This window comes from Larimichthys crocea, chromosome XVII (assembly GCF_000972845.2).
Source record: "Larimichthys crocea isolate SSNF chromosome XVII, L_crocea_2.0, whole genome shotgun sequence".
NCBI lineage: Eukaryota > Metazoa > Chordata > Actinopteri > Sciaenidae > Larimichthys > Larimichthys crocea.
The window spans coordinates 28,984,985-29,007,948 of NC_040027.1; the positions used below are offsets into that span (position 1 = coordinate 28,984,985).

The following is a 22,964-nucleotide window of genomic DNA, read 5'->3' on the forward strand; positions in this document are numbered from 1 at the left end:
GTGAGCATTGAAGTCCCCCAGGAGGACGAGGGAGTCACCAGAGAGAGCGCTCTCCAGCACCCCCTCCAACGACCCCAAAAAGGGTGGGTACTCCAAACTGCCGTTCAGCACATAGGCACAGACGACAGTCAGGACCCGTCCCCCCACCCGAAGGTAAAGGGAGGCTACCCTCTCGTCCACCGGGGTGAACCCCAACGTACAGGCGCTGAGCCGAGGGGAAACAAGCATTCCTACCCCCGTTCTGTGCCTCTTGCCGGGGGCAACTCCAGAGTGGTAGAGTGTCCAACCCCTCTCAAGGAAAGTGGTTCCGGAGCCCGACTGTATCTAGCCGGTACCTCTCAATTTCGTGCACCTGCCTCCGACTGCCGCCCAACTCTCTTTGCACACGCCCCCTGTGACCCCTCCCATGGGTGGTGGGCCCATGGGAGGGGTCCCCCTGACAACATAGCTCCTGGGATCATTGGAACACGCAAACCGCTCCACCACAGTAAGGTGGCAGCTCCAGGAGGGGTTTATGTGGTTATGTTATATGTTATGTTATGTTTATGTTTATGTTATGCTATGTAATGGTAATGATATACCAATGATATGTTAATGTTATGTTCATGTTATGTTTACGTGTGCTGCTGCCTTTCTTGGCCAGGTCACCCTTGTGAAAGAGGTCTTGATCTCAATGGGTTTTTTATCTGGTTAAATAAAGGTTATAATAAATGTTATGCCAATGTTATGTTATGTCATGTTATGTTTATGTTATGCTATGTTATGTTAATGTTTATGTTATGGTAATGATATGTTAATGTTATGTTTATGTTAATGTAAATGTTATGTTAATTTGTATGTTGTGGCAATGATATGATAATGATATGGTAATTATATGTTAATGTTAATGCTATGTTATGTTTATGTTATGTTTATGTTATGCTAGGTAATGGTAATGATATGTCAATGATATGTTAATGATATGTTTATGTTATGTCAATGTTATGTTAATGTTATGTAAATGTAAATGTAAATGTAAATGTTATGTTATGTTAATGTGTATGTTATGGCAATGATATGATAATGTTATGGTAATTATATGTTAATGATATGTTAATTATGATAATGCTATGTTATGTTTAAGTTATGTTATATTATGTTATGCTATGCTGTTATGTTAATGTTTATGTTAATGATATGTTGATGTTGTGTTAATCTTATGTTAATGTTAATGCTATGTTAAGTTTATGTTATGTTATGTTATGTTATGTTATGTTATGTTATGTTATGTTAATGTTTATGTTATGTTACGTTTATGTTATGTAATGTTAATAACATAACATTAACACTGACAAAACATTAACGCAACACAATCCTATGATCTACAGACAGAATACTTCCAAGAAGAAATTTTGATTTGATTTGATTTGATTCTTTAGAAATGATTGTGTTCTGTCATCAGCCCATTGTGTCTTAAGAGGACTGTCTGCTTTTCATCGTTTTCCAGTTGTTTAAATGTTTTAACCGGCTATCATTTATTGTTATGAGGGGCTGTTTCCTTGTAAAAACAATTCCCTGATAGGAATGCTTAATGAACTAAAGCTGCCCCTGTAGGATAGGAGAGATAAATATAGTGAGGAGAGTGAGTGGTTGGGTGTAATGTTCCTTTAAAGGCCGCTGCCCCCTGCAGCGTCGTCATTGCGCAGAAACAGTTTGAACCAAAAAGCGGAGTGACCTTCCTCCGCTCTCAGTCTGAGAGGGGCAGCACTGAAGCAATAAGCCGGTCACAGCTCCTACAGTCCCCCGCTTTAGCCTCAGAAATGAACAACAACTTAGTCGGAGATGAAGTCGGGTAAGATCCATTTTAACAAAGCCTCTCCACTGCGGACGCGTGACATTGTACGCTGCATTGTAACTTATAGTTAGCGCGCGGTGTGTGTCAAGCTGTCATTTGACAGCTAACGTTAGCTAGCAAGCTAGGCTAGCCGTAGTAACTTAGCGACATCGCTAGCCTGAGGAAAGACGGCCAAAAAGTGAAAGTAGTCAACAAAGTAGCTCAGTTGTGGCTGTTCTTGTTTGCGGTGAAATGGACCGTGTTTGTCCGGAGTCCTGTCACTCGGCTTGTCAGGAGAGTGAGTGGACGTGGAGTTACTTATTTCACTGCTGCTTTCGGTTAGCTCCGCTGAGCTAGCCTAGCTAACGCTTGCCAGCGAAGCGAAAGTCTCCTCTTCTTGACTTCGCCGATGCGAGGACATTTAGCGGGCACTGCCGGAGGATGGAGCATCCTCCTCTGCACTAACCCTCCACTTTTGTCACAGCCACACTTTCTCAGTCAGGCATTAACAAACTCGGTAGCTGGTTTAACAGCAGTGCCGCTTAAACTGTCGTTAAACTTGCAGTTTTTTTTGCAACCAGCATCACCCGAGTTCACCGGTCCGCATGCAGCGAGCCGAGCAGCCGCTCTCCTCCCGCTCCGGCTTGACTACACTCGGGGTTTCAGCGATGAAAGCTGGAGCCGGTGGTGGATAGCGGCTGCTGCAGCTGCAGCTGCTGCAGCATCTGGAGTCAGTTTTCCTCAAACTGAGTGTTTTGTTAGCCTGCTAAACGCTATGTCTCTGTCTGTCTGTCTGTCTGTCTGTCTGTCCCGGGGTAACTTACGTGGCAGGAGGTTCATAAAAAGACTATTATTATCGAGGCCATTGCATTCAGTATTAGAGCACCAAAGTGACATCCACGGCCAGGACTAGACCTGCACATGAGTCACATAAAACACGGGCATTTTTCAGCTGGGGCTGTGTACACATCTCCTTAAGCTGCAGCAGCTTTGGTAGCAGCATTGCCTCATGTTGTGTAATATCTGTGTACTTGTGTGTTTAGTCAGCTGTAGCGTTGTTATGCCTCTCAAACTGTGCCTTCAATCTTCTCCACCAAGACCTGTGTGTGTTTGAAGTGTTTTTTTTTTTTTAAGGCCGCTGGACAGACAACACTTTGTAATTATGCTTTTTAGTATGTGACAGTTTATAATTTACCCAAAGTGATGACCAGTGCCTGACTTGATGGTGATTTATCTGCTCTTTTCAGGAAACTTTTCGTGGGCGGATTGGACTGGAGTACCACACAAGGTAAGTCACACTGTTGAACCTGCGAAAGGCTCAGTCACTTGATGTGCAAAGTCTTTTTTTTATTTTTTTATTAATTTGTCTAGGTGACGATGTGTGGACTTGTTGTTGTTTGTTGTCTGGAGTTTGAATCAAAGTTGAATAAACTCTTGTCAGGTCATACCTATAGAGTGGAGCAATAGTATAGAAATATGAGGATTAGGGTTATATGATCTTTTGCATATGGCAATACAATAATTCAAATACGCCTGTTTGATGTGGTCACTGATTTAAATGACGGAGTGCTCATGCGGCTTTGTTAAGACACATTTCAGCAGCTTGGTTGATTTTTGTAAAATAACAACACGCTTTGTTGAATGCCATATTTATCACTGAGTTAAGGTGGACATCATATTGGCACCTATGGAGCGGTTCTCAGACTTTTCCTGGCATGCCTCACTTCAGAAGCTGAAAAAAGTTCACAATTTTTATCAACCATTAACACTGATAGACAAAGAGACTACTTAAAAAGCATCAGCAGACTCAGACAGTTTGTTTATTGTCCCTTCATAAATCATATTCATTCCACTTAGTTTCCCTCCATATTTTCTGGTCGTCCCCCTGCAGTGGCTGTATGTCCCCCTCAGGGGTCCTGCCCCTCAGTTTGAGAACCACTACCCTTACACTGTTATAATAACTACATCATTGCAAATAATATCAATTGTGGTACTGATATGATGTGACATGACACCACTGATATTATTGAAAATATCACATCACAGTGCTAATACGATGTGTATATCATGATAAGTGGACAAGAAAATAGAAACGTGTTAGCAGTCTTACAGCGCTGCAGCAAACACGGCATAGTTCAGCTATTCTGCACGTTTTTGCCATGTTCATTGTCTTTATGCAAATAGAAATGGTCTTCTTAACAGTGTTGGTAGACTGGACTTGTTCTACTTGTTCGTTTTTATTCATGCAGTTTTCCTGTGTTGTCATTGTGATTTCCCTTTTTCACATAATTACTGATGATCAGTTGCAAACCGTAACAACACTGGCCACTCGGCCTGCATTGTATATCCGGTGTACGTATACACTGTCATACAACTGTCATTCACAGTTGTCCAGAGATGGTTGAGTTTGTCTAAAGGACTTAACTGGTTCATGCTCGGTTGGCCATTGTGTAACTTTGTACAAGCCTGTGTTAACAGCCCTGTTAGCGTTATTATCTGAACCACAGCACTGCGTAACTCTCAGCTTGTTTCCCTGGCGATGCCCGAGGGCTTCCCAGCTATAAGAAAAGCAATCATGATAACTCCCTTTTACAAAGTGAGTCCTCATTTGTTCAAGCCTGCACGCCTTGCCTGTGTGGGCGTGTGCGGGCGTTATAGTAGTTGGGTGTACATTTAGTGCTCTGTAACAAGACAGTGGGTCAGTTCTTTGAATGTGACTGCGCTGTTTTGTTTTTACACGAAAAAAGCACCAGTACAATTTCCAACATTCTGCTATAAGACAAAATCAAGGTCACTGAATGACTTCTAGTGTTCCCTGTGTGATTTTATAGAGTGGTGCTTGTGTTTCTTTTTTACCCCCACACCTGTTTTGGTCCCAGTTACAGTTTTAGTACAGGTTGAAGTGCTGAAGATATTTTCTTAGCCTCATTTATCATAATGAAAGGACACGTTCTATAAATCATGACTGCATTTCTTTGTGTTCAGAGGGCAAACTGGGCTAAGTTATATCTTCAATTATAATTTCACCTTTCTGTGCTTATTTTTATGAAGCAGTGCTGTTATGTCATTTTCTTTCTCTTCTCAGAGACACTGAGAAACTACTTTTCACAGTACGGGGAAGTAGTAGATTGTGTCATCATGAAGGACAAAACTACAAATCAGTCACGAGGCTTCGGCTTTGTAAAATTCAAAGACCCCAATTGTGTACGGACAGTGCTGGAGACAAAGCCGCATAATCTCGATGGAAGAAATGTGAGTATTTTAAAATCAAAGGAGCAGATAGGCAAATCATGTTGAGTAATCTGTGTGTGCAGTGTGAAAAACCTCATCCTGTATTTCATCATTCAGAGTGATTAGAAGTTTTTCAAGGAGAAATGCATTTCTGCTTTGGGTTCTTGCTGTCTGCAGACATTAGGACAAATGATGCTCTCTGCAAAGACTGACATTTGTTTGCTCAACAAGACTTACCTGTTCAGATTCAAATGAACAAAACTGGCAGCTAAACTCGGATATCCCGCAGACGGCTGAAAAGAAACAGCTGCTGTTAATCTAGTTTTCTCCACTGCTTTAATGCTTCCATACAGTCAGCTCCCCATGAATGACATATTGCCTCCTTTCTACTGTTGACAGAGGCAGAGAAGGGCATGAAATGTTATTGGCCACATGTTTAAATGAATGTGTGTCAGTACATGTTGTGCGAGGGTGAGCCAGTATACCGTAATGGATTCGGTGAAGAACATTTGAAGGTGCCTTTTATTTGGGGCTAATGTCAAACGTTTTCTCTCCCTCTGTGTTGTCAGATTGACCCGAAGCCATGCACTCCCAGAGGAATGCAACCTGAAAAGTCTCGAACCAAGGAGGGCTGGGTAAGAGGAATCTGATTATTACTATGGAGGCTAGGCTAGGTGTTTCTGCTGGAATAAGACTCAGGCCGTCAGTCTCTGCATCCCCTCCTCCTGAGGTCGGACTCTAGTTTCTTTTAATGGGCCATGAGGAGACCTTGAGCTTCATTTATAAAAAAAAAAAAACCCAAAACACTCTGACTTTGACCTAAATCTCCATTTTCTCACAGGGTACAGCCTTAGTACATTTTGAGAATGATTGGAGTTGTTGTAAGGTTTTGATAAATCACAGAAGCATTAAAGAAGTTTGTGATCAAGATGTCAAATCAAATGTTACACTACCCTGTATCACGATGGTAAATATTTGAATTATAATAACAGTTTTGCATGACCTTTTCTTGAATGTGTGTTTTCTCGATTTTGAATTTTTTTTGCATTCTTAGCTGAAATATCTAGACGGAAAAAAAAAACGGTAGGTTTAGAGATGAGTTGGCTGGTGTGCTACCGAAAACTGCTTTCAGCATTTTTCTTTTTTTGAAATGCAGAAAATCTCTGCACCAACGTGGGTAATTTGTGGGTCGATTAACAATGCCCAATGATCAAGCCACTGCACATCAGATCATTTTGTTCCTTTGGGCAGCAAAGATTTTAGGCACTGTACCTTTGTTGTCAATGAAATACTTTTATACGTCACACATTTGGCTGCAAGCATAAATTGCAAGTCAGAAGCTTTTATTAATGACGCTCATTGCCTGCGACTGGAACTCCTCTCACTGATGTGAAGTCACGTAGCTGCTACTGAATGTTTTCTGAACAAAGCAGAAGATGTAATTGTTAGAAATCATTATTATTGTAAGCAGCCTCTAGCCTTTACAGCATGAATGCAGTGCACAGCAATGGTGAAATGCTTAGTGGTTGTGAGTAAGTGCAGTAAACCGTGCTTTCTGATCTGTGGAGACTAGTGTTTGCATTGACATGACATGTTAAGAATTATACCCCAGGGCAAGAGGAGAACCTAATTTCTACTGCACTGTCTGAATAGATGATGGCTAACTGGCCCCTTCCCAGAGTGATCCTTTAACAGACATTGAAATCCATACACTCCCTGTTTTCTTTCAGAAGGGCAGCAAAGCTGATAGCAATAAATCAAAGAAGATATTTGTAGGTGGAATCCCCCATAACTGCGGCGAGCCTGAACTCAGGGACTATTTCAATAGATTCGGAGTGGTGAGTATTGTCGTGTGCATAATACAAGTCAGTTCATATCGTCATTAAGACTGCTTGAATGGATGTGACATTGAAAAGGGTCAATGCTATAATATAACCAAAAAAAAATAAAAAATAGCGGGATGGGATAGGACAATTAATTATTTGTCCAAATTGAGGCAGAATATTTAATTGGACTAAGAACGGACCATGTCTGGTTTTCTAAATGGAGTCACTGTTTCCCTTTGTCCCATTCAAGGTCACAGAGGTGGTAATGATCTATGATGCGGAGAAGCAGAGGCCCCGAGGTAAAAGCTGATCCCGTTTTTTCTCTCCCCTCTCCATACCTTACCATCTTAAATCTCATGACAAACTATTCTGGCCCAAAGAGAAAAAGCCCATTCAGCCGCAGATATGCAATTGAATTTAAACACTGTCACCCATAACAAGGGTTTTGTGTGCAATAAAGACACACAATAACACACAAAAGCATGTTCACTAAAACCTCATACCAAGTCACCACAGCGTACATCAAATGGAAAACATAACTTGTAATGTTTTAAGGCGGTACATTTTTGTACAATTTGTACAATATTACATATTTACCTGCATAGTACAACCGTAGATGGCACCTTTTTAAAATACATCTCGATATGCTTAAATCTAAAATGATGCAGTGTCCTTAATGACCTTCTGTGACCACATGAGCCAAATTTGTACTCGGTTAAATATATTGTTTTCAGAAAAAAATTGTTTTTCGTGCAGAGCAAGAAGAGAAGTTATCTTCAAATCTTCGAGTCAAGAATAAGGCGTAAAAAACACAGGCTAGTTTCAACTTCACAAAGGCCATCATCAGAGCAGAAATAGTGAAAATGTTCATTCTCGAGAGCAACTTTAAAATTCTTTGGACCTGCTGCACGAGTAGTGCTCTTTATTATGTGTAATTATGATTACTACTAAAATGTATTAGTCCGACTAATGGTGCACAGAGGGCCCTTATGAAACCTCCAGAGGAAGGTTTAAACAGCTCAGCGAAACATTCAGATTTGTTTAAAGATATAATAAAGAATTTCCACCAGCATTAAATTATTAAAAGAGAGGTTCACAGTTTTTCAGGTTTGTCTTAAAACAATATTCAGATGCTCATTTGAACATTTCCAGAGTTTTTTTTTTCTTGGTGTGATTATTCCTCCAGTTCATGTTCGCTGTCAAGAGAGTCCTTCCTAGCATGTTTCCAGTGCTACTCTAAGCAAAAATGTATTCAAGTTTATTTAAAGCTCACATGAGGAAAGACACTGCAACCACATAAGGAAGGGATCTTGTAATGGCCGGTATGAACGGGAGGAAGAATTACAGGAAGCAGCATTTATATGTCTTGTTTCACAGACAGACTGTGGTGAACCTAACCTTTTTAAAGGACACATCCACTCTAAAACAAATGGCGGCATTAGCTGGTGATAGACTAAACATTTTGATGTCCTTTCTGTTGTTTGTTTTGTTCCCACTGCTGTGGATAACAGGCTAAATGTAAATGTGATGTTATAGCACATTAAGTAGGGCTAGTAAGAGTTATATTTATGTCAATTAGTGATTCATTAACTGTTTATTGATCACTTGTTTTAATATTAGAAAATATTAAAAACCCTCAAATCTTCAGTCGATTTCTGGCATGTTTGCTTAAGAAAATTAATTTAAAAAGTCTGTTTCAGAAGTAGGGATGCCAGTTTGTCTCCATAGTAGCGTCATTAAAGCAGATCATATTTGCAGTGCAATCTATTTGTCTACTATAAAATAATCTCTAATTAAACTTACTAAATGCAAGACGTTCATGCATCTATTTGGAGCGCTGAAGGCAAAGGAAATCACTAACTGGAGGAGAGAAGGCAGCTTGCAGGAAAGTAGGTGCTCCAAAAAATACAGTACTTTATCACAACATGCAACTGGCATATTGAGCACAGTTTGAGTGTCTAAGGGGGGATTTGTCCTTCAAAGAGTCTGGTTTCAGCCCAAATGCTGAAGGTGAACATTACATTGTTGTCAGTAGAACAATGGAATATCCTTTTGCTGTTCCAAAAGTCTCTCTAACCTATTTCGACAGACCTTTAACATCTCAGAAAAGTTTGTCCAGTTAATCATAAATGTATCGTGAGTTCATGACATGTGCCGACACTTTTAGCACGGATGGCCTCACTGGGAATCAGACCTCCACGCCACTGGCAGTGTTGGTGTCAGACTCTGCCCACTGAGTTACAGTCACAGCTGTTTCATCTGCATTTGTCCTACATAGCAATGATGCAGCGGCCACTGACCCACAACATGTATTGCTGCTGTTCCTTCAAAGCCCCCATTCATTCTCTGTTGGGACAAACCCAGAATAGTTTGTCATTGGAATTTAACATGATGTATTGTACCAGTAACAATCATTACATAATCTTTAATAGTAGAAACTTTTACTTCTTTTACTAAAACCATTAGACTTTCAGCATTGGAATAAGTTTTCTTTACCTTGATTTAAGCGTAACTGATGTATCTTAAATGGCATAGTATGTGTTTTCCCATATGTAGAAAGTTAAGTATTTTTGTAAGTAAGCCCTTTCTATTTTTCTTTCTTCTGTCCCCCTTCTCCTTGTGAATGGTTTGAATGTGATTAACGGTGTCTCTTAAGATTTGTCTTTTCTCCTTTTAGGTTACTGTGCATTTACTGGTAGCACAGAGGTACAGGCCAAATGTAAAAACACCCAAATTTTTGTAGTTGGTCAGAATGGGGTGTATGCAAAGTTACATCAAGGTTCAAAGTAATTAGAGAGAAAGAGTTGAGTTGAGCTGAACAGCAACTAAAGTTTTCCTTCTTAAATTGGTATGTTTGGTAGAAAATAAGTTCCTGATATAGAGTCATCCTCTGAATCATTTAATTTAAATCAAATGCTTGTTTAGTGTCTTACAAGATGTACTGTAATCAGGTCATTTTGTAATGGCGTAATTATAGACAGAATAAATGATGGCTCCGTAATTATTTCCACAATTAATAGATTAATTGTTCAACAATAATTATTTTAATATAGTTTAATATTAGTATTAAGAATCAAAAAGTCCACAGTCTACAATCATTAGAAAAGTAAGAAAACTTTAATACATTTTCTGTTGATTGGCTAATTGATTATCCAACACTTGTTATTGCTCTATAAATGATCCCAGTCCTACATCTGTCATTTCAAATGATAAAAGTTTTAGTTTAGTCGATATCTGATTTAAGTAAGAAGTCAACTTTGTTGATTGTAACGAAGACATGTCAGCATAACCAAGATATGTCAAATTCTTTAATGTGTCAACTTGGTTTCAAATTTAGATTAAGGACGGGTCATTGACAGATGTTATTAATAGCAATAGATCATGAGGCTTGGGAATCCTTGGCAGGTTACTAGAGGTCTCTAAAATCTCAGTTGTCTCGTAGGACTTTTAATTGGATTCAGGTTAGGTCCCCAAGTAGAGTTGTGCACACAACCCAGTTCTGCCACTGCGGAAAGTTAATCAAATCGAAAGTAGATCACTGCAGCGCGATATGGCCAGCTAACACTCTGAAAAGTTGTGTTCCAAATAAAAAAGTTTACTGAGTGGTTGGCGTGGCCAAAACCATGGACTAAAACGTTCTCGGACTTTGAATTGATGAACTTTGTTTGTCCCCCAAGAAAATCAGTAAATCGCTGCTTTGGGCAACCAGTTATGGCCTATATCTTTGTGTCACCTTTGTGAGCAATATTTTAATTGTCCATTTTAGGCTTATCCTGGCTGACTCAAAAGTAAAATACTGAATTTGGGAAAGCTTGGAGAAAGCTTTAGGCATTCTACAGTTTGTGTTTCTCCATATTTTTGTGATGCATTAACAATGGCTGCTGCGAGTGTGTGCTCCACAGCAATATACCAAGGGACAGATCAAGGTGGGGTTTGGATGAAACGGCATGAAGTAACAAAATGTAGTATTGGTTCAATTGGCAATTATCAATGTTAAGTCAAATGCTGTAGTCATCATGTCTTCATGTTTAGCAGTTAAGCAGTCCTGTGTTGTTAATCTTTACGAAATATTTCACTGCACAGTAAAGAGAAAAGTTTCCTTCAATCCCCCAGGCTTTAGCCTTGGATTTGTGTTGTTCTGCAAGTCTGCGACATCATCCGAACCCCAGGAGCCTCTTGCTCAGTCTTGACGGATCCTCACTCTGCTGAAGCCCAATACTGTTCTTCATCTTGTGTTGTCACAACCCCCCTGCTACCTTGATTCACTCTTGGTCGTTGGCTAGGTTTTGGATTTATTACTTTCGAGGCCGAACAATCAGTGGACCAGGCTGTCAACATGCATTTTCACGACATCATGGGCAAAAAAGTGTGTAGTTGTAGTTTTATTTTACCCTTAAGATCAAACAGAGGCTTGGGCGACGGAGTCACAATTATACTATGATGCTGTGTTATTAGTGTTCATTTTCCAGTGGCTTCCCATCAGTGACTGTAGCATCATATAGCACAAAATTCTTAATCTTAAAATGATCAGGCCACTAAATTAATTTAACTCATCTTACTGTCATTATTATTTTTTGCTCAAAGTTTGACTACTCTTATTGCTTTAGTTTCCAAAGGCACAACGATCCTCCACAAATGCTGTTATATCACAGTTTATATTGTCGCCCAAGGCTTTGTTTAAATTGACCACTCCTTTAGGATGTCTGAAGTGCATTAGGTTGTACTTAAAATATTAAAGTTACATTATTCTGTCATATTAGTCATATTATTCTGTGTTCTGCAGAAGAAAAAGAAAAGATAAAGTCAAGACCTTAAAGCTCATAGAGTTTCACTGAATATAAAACACCTAAAGGATTGGTCCAGTCAGTTCTGTTTCTTTTGTTTTCTGATATTTTGTTGGCAGGTCACTTACACGTCAACATGTTTTCTTTTCGAAAATTTAATTGAAAAGCTCAACTCAGTGACCTCAGTTGAAGAATCTCCATACTGTGTCTGTCATTTCACTGAATAACAAATGGCAGTTCTCCAAAATACTACTTAGGACAAGACATACAGTCTCACAGCAATATTTGCATGTCACTTCTTAGTGTTTGTTTTATCTCAGTGTGTGCACCAGATGGATGGGGTTTACTGCACAAAGACAATTCAGATAGTGTCAGGTAAGCTGTCCATCCGGATAGAAACAATAAATTCATTGTGGTGTTATATATTTAAACACACCTGCTAACCTTCTTCAATTGTTCCTTTGCATGTGGTAAACACCACCCACCTGGCACCTCGGCAGAGTAAAACAAACCATTAAAAAACTGTAGCGATGTAGTAAAATGAAGTACTACTTTGTACATATCTAGCTAGGATTGGGCCTGACACTTGGGTTTTAAATGCACTTTTAAGGCTCTCATTCATGAGCAACCCCCCTTTTCCCCAATAGACATTTTGTAATTAGCAGCTTTTAAACTACTCTACAGAGATGTCAGAAGAGACAGTCTCCTTTCTGCCCTCTGTGCCAACAGTAATCATTTGTGGGCATAAGAAAATGATCAAAGTTAAACACTCAGTCATATTATCACATGTATCTGGTTTCTATCCCTATTCTTTATATGGCTGCTTAAGTGTTCTAAATATTTGAAAGTCAGTTTGTGACACTTGACACTCAGAAGACCTCTGTGTATATTTGGTTTTATTTTACTCTTATTGAGTTCAGGCGTTCTCTTGTAAAAAAAGGATTTATTTGAGAGAGAGGACAGTGCACACTAGGGAGTGGAGTTGAACTATGGATATTTTGGGTTGTTGTTAGGACCTTAAAGCAACATTCTGTAACCTTTTTTAAAATAACAGCTTCAAAATATTTTTTCTGCTACGCTCACTTTTATTCCCACTTTGCATCCCCAATGTAACCTGGGTCGAGTGAGTACTATCTTCCGTGAGAAGTGTGTAACGCTTGATGGCACTACATCACACACTGCCAATTATGTGACTTAGTTTGGTATTCTCAGTATGGATATCATGGCAGAGGTTAAAGAGACTGAAGAGGACGTTGACAGACGAAGCTAAAAAGAGAAATAGAGAATGGGGGGAAAAAGCCCAGACAAGAGTAAATCTTGGACTGGCTTTTAGTCATTGGCGCGAGAGGGAATTGCACTCTGAAAACTGTAGGGGCGCAAAGTCACAAAAAAAACTAATGCTTGCATAATGTTGCTTTAAACCTCCTGACCTCCAGGGAGGCCCTCGTCTGTTTACTGTAAACAAACTATAAATTAAAGTGTTATTTTCTTGTGCGGCAATTAATTTTTCTCCCAAAAGAGAGCCACCAGACAGATTGTTATTGTTGTAAAAAGCTTCCCTGAATCAGATTAAACCAAATTTTATTTGTTAATCAGTCAAATTAAACAAGACATTTTCATTGAGACATCACTGATTATTACGTTTCAAAAATGATTTGAATTCCATTTCCTTGGAAAATGATTCAGCCCAACCTGTATACTCTCCAGTGATAGCCGCCCCCCTTGACTTTGCCCTGGTTTCCAGCAGGAATCAAGGCTCGACTTAATCCATTGTTCTTGACTTGACATTACCTTATGCTGGGACTTGAGGGAGGCTGGGAGATATGAGTTACAAAATTAGAAAATGGAGCACATCAAACTGTGGAACAAATCCCAGTTCTGCTGTTGGGGACTATACAGAAGTCATGGTATCCATCACTCGTAGCTGTGATGCCCACGGGAGAAAGTGCTCAGGTAGCTGCCGGCGGCGGCGGGGCCACTGCCGGAAACATGTGCATGTAATTAGGTCGACAGAGAAGGAAGAGGGGAGGCTGGGGAAGGTGGCAACACCTTAAAGCTGGGAGGAATTTGTGATTCGTTTTCCTCCTGCAAGGTGACCCCAATAACTCAACCCCTCAGTCTATTTCTGGTTGGCTCCCCCTTAGTCTCAGCCTGTTTCTTTGCTCTGGTTAACTGTTGGTAGCTTTGCCTAGTTACAGGAAGGGAAGTTTTGTTATTGGGGCAATAGATTTATATTTGACCCAAGGCATTTAACCATTAAACAGTGATGAATGATAACTATATATAAAAGTCATGTTTAAGGAATTTAATGGATCAATGAAGTCAGTTTCTGAGTGTTGAGTACACAAATTGACAAAATAAGGCAGTAATTCCCAAAGAATTGGTGTTCTTTATTATTATAATTGACTTATCGTCAAAAGGAAACTTGAGGTCACCTTTCTAACATTTAAGGTCCTCCAGCAGTGACATTAAATTGGGACCAAAGTGTAACAGTCACTTGTGCTCTATTGAAAAGTGTTGTCTCACCTTTGACACAGTATGAAGATTCAATTTTAGATTGACTGAAAAGACAATTTATTTGTACTATCTGCATGTTTACCTTTATGTATTATGTTAGAACTGAGATACAAATTTCTCTCTACATCCATTTACCCCTAAAACTTATTCCAAATAAAATAAAAAAGAGATTCTTGATAAGCGTTAGCCGGAGAAAGGTAAGTCATGACCTTCCATTAGATGTCTATCATATATAGGGCAATTCATTTGAGGAAAATAATAAATCTATGTTTCTCAGGTACATCTTAAAAGTCTGAGATCTGGGCATGATGCAGTTCGGAAAGATTGCGAATCATTCATCATTGTGATTTTGTCCACAGTGAAATTCCCGCTTGATAATTAGTACCTGAGACACATAGCTGTACAGCTCTCCTGGCTACACAGTAATATTAATTAACATAGTTGCCCCTCATTACTTTAATAAACATAAAGTGCAAGATTCCAAACTGGCCCAAAATGTTGAGTTTAAATAATCAGTGGTAGGACAGGTCTTGTCTAGGTGAGGGACTTCATGGACCTTATACTGGTGTTGCCAAATGTGCCCTCCTTGTCCCTTTGTCCAGGTGGAAGTGAAGAAAGCTGAACCTCGTGACAGCAAAGCTCCTGGCCAGCTTGGCCCTGGCCAGTGGGCACCCAGGGGCATCTTGAGCGCAGCTAATGGTTGGACAACACAGCCTGCCCAGGGCTGGCAACAGCCTTACGGGCCACAGGGTGAGTGGGAACGAGTCCCAAAGCTGAACCAGTGAGGCTTGCTGTTCAGAGGAAAACATAGTGGTAACTGTTGAAATGTGTTAAACCCTCTGCTTTGAGATTAACCTTGTACATGTAGGTCACTGCTCGCACTGTCAACTGATTCTGTGAACATTTTACATTTAAGGCACAGTACTGTCCTTAGTCTAACATTTTTTTCTCTCTCTTTCTCTTCTTGAAGGAGTGTGGGTGTCGACAACTGGCCAACCCATAGGTAGGTGTTCAACCTCCACTTGACAACAAACACAACATATCTTTTCTTTCCTTTTTAGTAAATTAGTCTTTTTTTTGTTTTGTTTTGTTGCATAGCTGAATTGATCAAATATCAGATAGATTTTGTGTCTTTGCCATGTGATCATGTGCTTATCTTGAAGCACTTGTGTCACAGAAATGGGCTTGCACTCTTTTTGGCCAATAAGCTGATGACAGTTAACAGCACGTGTTATCACTGATTCATAATGGCTGAGGCTGCTGATAATTTGCTGCTTGAGACAGATGGCAGCCTTGAATAGATTCCAGCCTCCCCCTGCTATTGGTCAGGCTCAGTTTCATATCACCACCTCCGGGTCAACCTGCAAACGCTCACTGCAATGTCAGCCATGTTCTTGCTCAGTTTCTTTCAGCTTTAGTTTGTGTTCTGTGTGACAATTTATTTATCAACTTTACGTCTTTTATTCAGCTGTTCAAATTGATAGAGTTCAAATGCAGTACATCTGTCTTCTGTTCATCATCATTATTATTATTATTATTATTATTATTATTATAAAAAACGTGCATATATTTATATCAAAACATTTCTATAAAATAGATCTGTTCTGTGTTGGAGCAGGCGGGTATGGACCGCCATTGTCGGCAGGTCGTGGAACCCCCACACAACCTCCATCACCTTTCAACGCATTCCTGGTCACGACCCCGGCGGGCGGCTTCGCTGCACCTCAGGGCTACCCTCAGCAGGGCTACAGCACAGCACCTCAGTTTGGTCAGTAATACTGATACACTCACTCATTACACTTGGGGGTTTTGACATCACTACAGAGTGCGTACAGGTAAGGTAGCGTATGTAAAGAAACCACTGTTAGTCGGGGAGATGAGGAGTTTTTGAAAATGGTTATTGATTTTTGACGGTCACAGAAGGTCAGCTGTGTTTCCTTCTTGCAAAAACTACTTTTAGATCAGCAAAACCGAAAACAGTTTCCCATTGTTCCTCAAGGCAGCATTTTTATTTTAAGTAAAATGTGTCGCATGTGTTAATTTAATCTATGACAGGTTTTCCAGGCAGCTGTACTATTGCTGTGGTCAGGGAGGAACCTCCACCTTATCAGACATGGACAGTGTGACTCACAGACACCCAGCATTTCATGAAATGTTGCAAAAAAGCCTGTGTCTTATTAAACCTGTTAGCACATAGCAAAATATTACAAAAAATGCTGGGATAGAAGCCCAAAACGATCTGTTACAAGTGTGTTGGCAGTGTTCACAGTTTGATCTGGCAGCTGATATTTAAATGACACGTGGATGTACAATGTGTATTTTTACAGACTAAAATGAAGAGAGATTTGGTGAAGAAATGGATTAATACTTTTAACTAGTAGTGTTATTTTATGGTTCATTTTATATTAGGGTGTGATCAACTGGACTTTTTTACATCCAAACTGTGTCATAAGATGGAAGTACTTCTGTGTTTTACTACTAACAGTGGGGCATGACCAGGGTCATCTGGTCTAAGGCCTTTATACTCCATGTACATTGTAAACAATCTGTGATAAAGCAGCACTAAAGTCATAGAAATGATCTTATTACTCTCCAGCAGGTTACAGTTTCGGCACACCCCAAGCAGACCAGTATGCTCCACAGGTTCCTCCTCCGCCCACCACTCCGGGAACTGCACCTCTGGGCTTTGCCCCCGCCACCACACCAACTCAGGACTTGAGCAAAGCTCCCACTGGGCAGCCTGACTTCCCTTATAGCCAGTATGGTAAGAAAAGCATTGTGCATCAAACGGTTTGCTGCCCTTTTCTCTCCCATTTACTTTTTTTGATTCACCCCTCAGCCCTGCCCATCTCCCTGGATATTGTATTGGATGCAACTACAGCTCATTTAAGTGCATATCTACAAACGTTAGACAAGCAAGGAGCTTGCTCTTGGTACCATTTAGCTTGAATAGCTACACATGCATACATGCTTCTTGCATACATGAACCCCTCTGGCTCTGCCGTGAAGATGCTGCTGAAGTTTCACCATATCCAGGAGTCTTCAGCAGTCATTTCTGTCAAGTTTTTCCAGCTGGGCTTTGGATTGGTAAAAAAATTGGTAGGTCTTGGTAGGTTTGAATTAGATCATCCTGCCTTGCAATGTTCTTTTTTTTGTTTTGTTTTGCATTTTTATTTTGTTTTGGTTTTCAAGGGAGTGCAACCTCCTCCTGACTGACTGTACTAGACATTCGACTTTGTACAAATATTCCTACCTTTTAATTACTCCCTTTACACCTCCTCCTCTTCCTCCCTGTTGATGACTGTGCTGGCTTCTTTTCCTGGTCTTGGCACGATTGCCATAGAAGAGCACCAGCATGACAGTATTATGTCCATGAAACCTTTATTTCTGGAATTAGGCATGTCCAACCTGCCAAGATACCTATCAAAAAATTTGAACATGTCCATCAGTTTTCACTCTGGAGCTTTGCATGCTTGTCTGCAAAATGTAAACTTTGCTCCTCTGCCTTGTAAATACCTGCAGATGTTAGATGTTAGAGTTTTTCTGACTGTCTGTAGGTTTTACTTTGTGGCTGTTGTCTTCGTGGCCTTTGAACTGGACTGTTAGTGTAGTCTAACGTTATCTTTGGACAGTGTGTAGGGACTTGAAAATAATATATATCATCAAGGCCACTCTAGTTTCAATGTAGAAAATGATGTGCCTCATCGATGTCTGTCATTTCAAACATTTAGCCTCTCGAGTGGCATACTGTATACTCATGCAGGATTAAGGGTTTGAGATCATGCTGAGTGCACAAATGGAGGCTGGAGGTTTTCAGTTCTGTAACGATAAAGGCCAAGATACTGTGAAAACTAACCAGCATCCATGGAAAAGGAACAAGCTCGGTCTTCATTTAACACCCACCCATTCAGTCGCCCATAAAAACATAGTCAGTTAAGGGTCAGGTGTTAATTCAGTTCTTTGGCTGGCTGGTATTTCTCTTCTGACTTGGCTTACAGCTGCTTCACACTGCTGGATCTACATTTAAATTCAGTCATGTGATCGCTGTCAGTCATGACAGTTGCTCATCGTGTTCAGTGTTTCCTGCTTGTGCTTATCTTCCATCCAGCTTTTTGCATTTAGTGTCCGCCGCCTGTTCAGGCACTTAGTCCTGTAATTGACGTCAGTAGTCTCACAAAGTTTTTGTGAAATGAGCAGAAAATCAGAAACGCTGATGATGCTGATGTTGTGGGCACAAATCACACACGCCTCTACCACGAAAGTGTACATGGCAGTAGCAGGAAAAAATGACACATTCATCTGTGTAAGGTTCGTAAATGGTTGAGGTTAGACAAATAAAGCGAGTTTGGTTTCAGTTCAGGTCAGTAAGTTTGGCTTATGAGGAGTTGGAGAGTTGAAATAATTTGGTTAGCGTAAAGATCAAACCAGTGGTTTCACATGTTTAATTAAATGGCATGCCATTTTCTAATGCATACCATGTATTTTAAATGATTATACAGTACACTGTGACAATTGATTTGTAGGTCATTTATTACAGTAAACATTTTGTTGACTTTGTTGACAGAACTACTTGGTGCATTCAAGAACAGTGACATCTAAAATGTGAGAATTGTCTGCTGGAAAGTTGTGCCCATGTTGGATTTATGGATTTCCATTTTCAGGAATGCAGCTCATAGAGATGCTTTTTACAACTCCAGGATGTTGAAATGTCCTTGAATGACCCATCAAGGAGAGATTGGTTCTTAGCACTCTTTTTCCTAAGAAGCAGGGTTACACTACTAACCTAAAGTTTTGAAAATAATCAGTTTACAACAAAAGTAAACACTAAACAATAATGTAATGTAACACAAAGATAAATAATGTTTCATATCAATTTATTTTCACATCAGGCTGAAATTAATGGGGAGCAATGGCAGCTTGGAAGATAGGAAATCAACGTAGGAACGTATGGCCTTCTTTGGAAAATGTTTGGCAACAGTGTGACACATATAAGTCGTGTTTTACAGACTACAACATGCAAAACCACTGGTATGGTTGTTTGAGTCCCTGTTTTTAGTATTCTTCCTTCTCCTGGTGTTTTTTTTTTGGTAGGAAAACATATTCCTTACATTACTTGCATCTTAGCATATCATGCACATTTCACAAAATTTCATGAGACCAGGCTGGCATGATTAAAAAAAAAAAAAAAAAAAGTCAGGCGTGCTAGCTGAGCAGATAGCTCACACACTCACACTCCATTTTGTTTTGACTTCCAGATGAAGCTGAGCAGTGACGCCTCTCCAAGCATAGTACAGACGCAGTAAATGAGTATATATGTGCAGCTCTGTTAGCTCAGTAAGGGGGGAACTATGTAAAGTAGTCGGCCAGCAGTATCTGGGTTCAGTCAACCTGGTCTCCTCATCTCCCTGATAGGCTTGGGTAACTACCCTCAGGACCCCTCTGCCTACGGACCAACGCGTCCTTCTCACAGTTATGGTCAGGATGAGCAGGGAGGATATAGTGCAGGTAGGTGCCAGCATCGTCTTCTCCAACCACAAAAAGTAGCATTTGTTCAGTACTGTAGTGTTTATAGAGCTGCAACCTGGTTCTTTTTTCTTTTGCTTTGTGTTTTGTATTTTGCATGTACATTTTGCATGTACATACAAATTACCGTGTGAACTCTTGTATAGTACACAGCCACTGACTGTCTTACAGCTGAGTGGATTTGAAAGAAATTTACATTGAGATTTTACATTGGGCGCTCAAAGCAAGTCATCTCACTCAACGGCTGTAGCTTTACTATACCAAGACTAACCATGTCCTCCTTTTTTGTCCACTCTCTCTGTCCGCATTGCTTTGCTGATTATAAAAGGATGATCTAATTGTCAGGAAATTTGTCCATGGTTCAGTTGTCTATGCATCAGCAATCCATTCACCCGTTGTTTTTTTTCCCCCATGTACTGTCTCTACATTATAGCTAAAGGGGTGAGAAAGGAAGGAAGATTTAAAGAAGGACACGATGCCAGTAAATTTCCAATTCCTCTCAGATTCTTCTGTCGGGCAGTCCTGTTGGGACCGCTCCCTGTTCTTCAGATTTATTGTTTTGGTTCCGTTCATGGAGCAACCCAAAAGAAATGTGTTGTATATTCTAACTTTTCCCCCTTTTTTTCTTTCTTTCTGTCTTTCTATCTCTTGTCTTTCCATTCTAGTTATTTAAAATGTTCCTTACTTCAGTGCTTATTGGTGACATTTCCAAATCTAACTGGATGTTACCATGGCAGGAAAATAAGTTTACCAGTAAGATGATGGAACGATTTGGCTGCAACTGTTTTTTTTTTTACCAGCCATTTGGTAGCAAACCACTCAGGTTGTTTCAACCTTAAAGTCCCCTTGGCTTGGACAGTGGCTGCTGAATTTTGGGTTGCAGCAGCCTTTTGTTTTTTTTTCAGGCAGATTATTTTCATTCCCTGGGTGTCACTTTGTTTCCCTTGTCTGTTTGCAGGGAGATGGTGCCATCCAGTGTTTGAATAGAAGAACATTGTGCGTGTTGCACTGATCATCAAGACAATACAGAGATTGTTTTCCTCAATGAAGCCCAACTTTAAATGATTATTAAACTCACCTTAAACATAGTCATTCTTGTCTCTATACATTTAAACATTGAACACTAAAGGGCTCATTGAATGAATACAGCATTTGAATCTAGAGGAAAAATCCACCATGAAACCTTTTAATGCTTATCACAGTTAATTTATGTATATTCTGTCACAAACATAGCCATTCATAGACAAAAAAATTAAGAATGCATAAATCTCAACATATCTGAAAATATAGATCTAGTCAAGATGTAATTACAGTAGATATCAGAAGTCGATAAGACAAAGCATTTTATTAAATTTGAATGTGATTATCAGGAAATAAATCTGTGGTTATTAACAGCTAGTTATAAAGTACATTCAGGGACAAAATGTGTTAAATTGGAACAATAAGTCAGCATGAGAATATTCATTTCAATGTGAATACATGTATTTCAGGTAGCTAAAGTAGTTTGACAGTTCACTAAAAATAAACACATTTAACCAAAACTAATAATTGGAAAACACTGTATAGTGTAAGGGTGAAAGGTGGATTTTTCCTTTACATTAAAATAATAATAATAATAATAATAATAAAAAAGTTCCTTTTTAAAGCGTTAAGGCTTCTCCCTGAACACCATTTGGTGACCCTGACATTAAAGTCCTCTTGTCTCTCTCTTGTTCCTCCCTCTGTCGACCTCCTCAGGGTACGGGCAGGACCTGACAGCATTCGGCCACAGCTTCGCAGACCCTAGCCAGCCGACGGCCTCATACGGGGCCCCAACAGCACAGCCCACTGCTGCCCCCCAGCCTGCTGCCAGTGCATTCGGCAGAGGGCAGAACCACAACGTACAGGGCTTCCACCCGTATCGACGCTGACCACCACCACCTCTGGCCAGGGCCGCTGTGTAAAGTTAAAATATGAAAAAAACAAAACAAAAAAAAACAAACAAAAAAAAGTCAGGGAAATGTGTGTTCTCGCTAACAAGCAAAACTGGAGTTCTGGATTGTTCTATGGCAACGTTGTTCGCACACAGTTTGTGAAACAGAAACCTTTGTGAAAGCAGGGATTCCAGTGAATTCAAATGGGGTGTAAAGAAACCCAGGTTTTTTTTGCATAACTTAAGGAACATTCAGCAGAAAGAAGCTTTTATCCCCCACCCCCCCACCCCATGTTTTATAGTAGAACTAAACTACTTTGCAATAATTTTGATTGTCTGGTCAAACACTAGCACAGAGACTATATGTAAAGAGACTTGCATATAAATATGTATATTTATGGTGGACACAAATGAAAACAGGGTCTCAAGTTTCCTCAGCTTTAAATTCTAGGGAAAAAAATGTTTTTATTTTTCATTTGGTGAATTTTGTTTACTTTCTGAGCCTTTAAAGTTTGTTTAAAATGGAGATTATGAATATATATATATTATACACAAACTGTGCAATTTTTTAAAAAGAGAATTTTGTACTATAAATGTACACTTTGCTTGTTTTTTTATTTAAAGATGTAGACTTCCCTCAGGTGGCTCTTTTGGGTGCATTTTTTGCACTTACGCAAAAAGAAAAAAAAAGGACAAATTATTACAAAAAATAAATGTTTTAAGGATACAGCGCTTGTCCCAGATGTTTGTATTTGGTTGTGGATGTATTTGTTTTCACTATTTCAGTGGAAGACCTAGAGCTGAAACAAGTAGTCGATGAATGCATTAGAACAGTGTTTGTCAAAGTTTTTACGCCGCGTACCACCTCAGAAAAAATTCAGCTCTCCAAGTACCACCATCATAACAGACGTTATGATACAGTCGAGCCTGTTCAGCTACAGACAGGTCACAGTTAAAAAGCAGAGCTAATATGGTGGAAAAAGGGGCACTCCTGATCTGCACCTCTCTTCCTAATGTTGGAGCCATGATTGCAGTTTTCATTTGACCTCCACTCACTATGTTAACGTAACATTTTAGCTTGTAACGAACCATGTGTATGTATGTGATGTATGCGCACTACGCTCTACCTGACTCCATGTCACACTGTATTTTGATAGTATTATGTTTTTAAATTAATTTATTTTCAAAAATTATTTCAGAGATTCCTTCAAGTATTACCACAAAGCGCTCATGTGGTTTGAGAACCAGTACATTTGTAGATTTATTGATGACTGATAAATAGTTTCAGTCATTTTTCAAGAAAAGATGCCACAAGGAAAAGGGTAAACCCAGCATCTAAAATATGAAGATATGCTGCG

General features: G+C 39.7%; 1 protein-coding gene across 10 annotated transcripts; it reads left to right on the forward strand.

Annotated features, from left to right (window-relative positions):
- The first annotated feature begins 1,653 nt into the window (after nt 1–1,653).
- dazap1 (DAZ associated protein 1) lies at nt 1,654–22,335 on the forward strand. Of its 10 annotated transcripts, none has more exons than XM_027290278.1 (14): nt 1,654–1,831; nt 3,061–3,101; nt 4,899–5,065; nt 5,614–5,679; nt 6,775–6,882; nt 7,121–7,169; nt 11,154–11,236; nt 14,774–14,921; nt 15,142–15,174; nt 15,769–15,939; nt 16,768–16,935; nt 19,584–19,676; nt 20,128–20,175; nt 21,432–22,335. In XM_027290278.1, the coding sequence occupies exons 1-14, from the start codon at nt 1,800–1,802 to the stop codon at nt 21,602–21,604; spliced, it is 1,380 nt and encodes a 459-aa protein (XP_027146079.1). In that variant the 5' UTR covers nt 1,654–1,799; the 3' UTR covers nt 21,605–22,335. The 10 variants fall into 10 exon arrangements, with proteins under 10 accessions (XP_027146079.1, XP_010740980.2, XP_019115167.2 ...); XM_019259622.2 differs by having other exon boundaries at nt 1,672–1,831; nt 16,771–16,935; XM_027290276.1 differs by having other exon boundaries at nt 1,673–1,831; nt 15,790–15,939; nt 16,771–16,935.
- Nucleotides 22,336–22,964: the final 629 nt, after the last annotated feature.

Coding starts and splice junctions, on each gene's coding strand:
- dazap1 (XM_027290278.1), top strand. CDS start 1,800: ATGAACAACAACTTAGTCGGAGATGAAGTCGG. Junction 7,170..11,153: donor GGAGAAGCAGAGGCCCCGAG/GTAAAAGCTGAT, acceptor GTCGTTGGCTAG/GTTTTGGATTTATTACTTTC. Junction 20,176..21,431: donor TAAAGAAGGACACGATGCCA/GTAAATTTCCAA, acceptor CGACCTCCTCAG/GGTACGGGCAGGACCTGACA.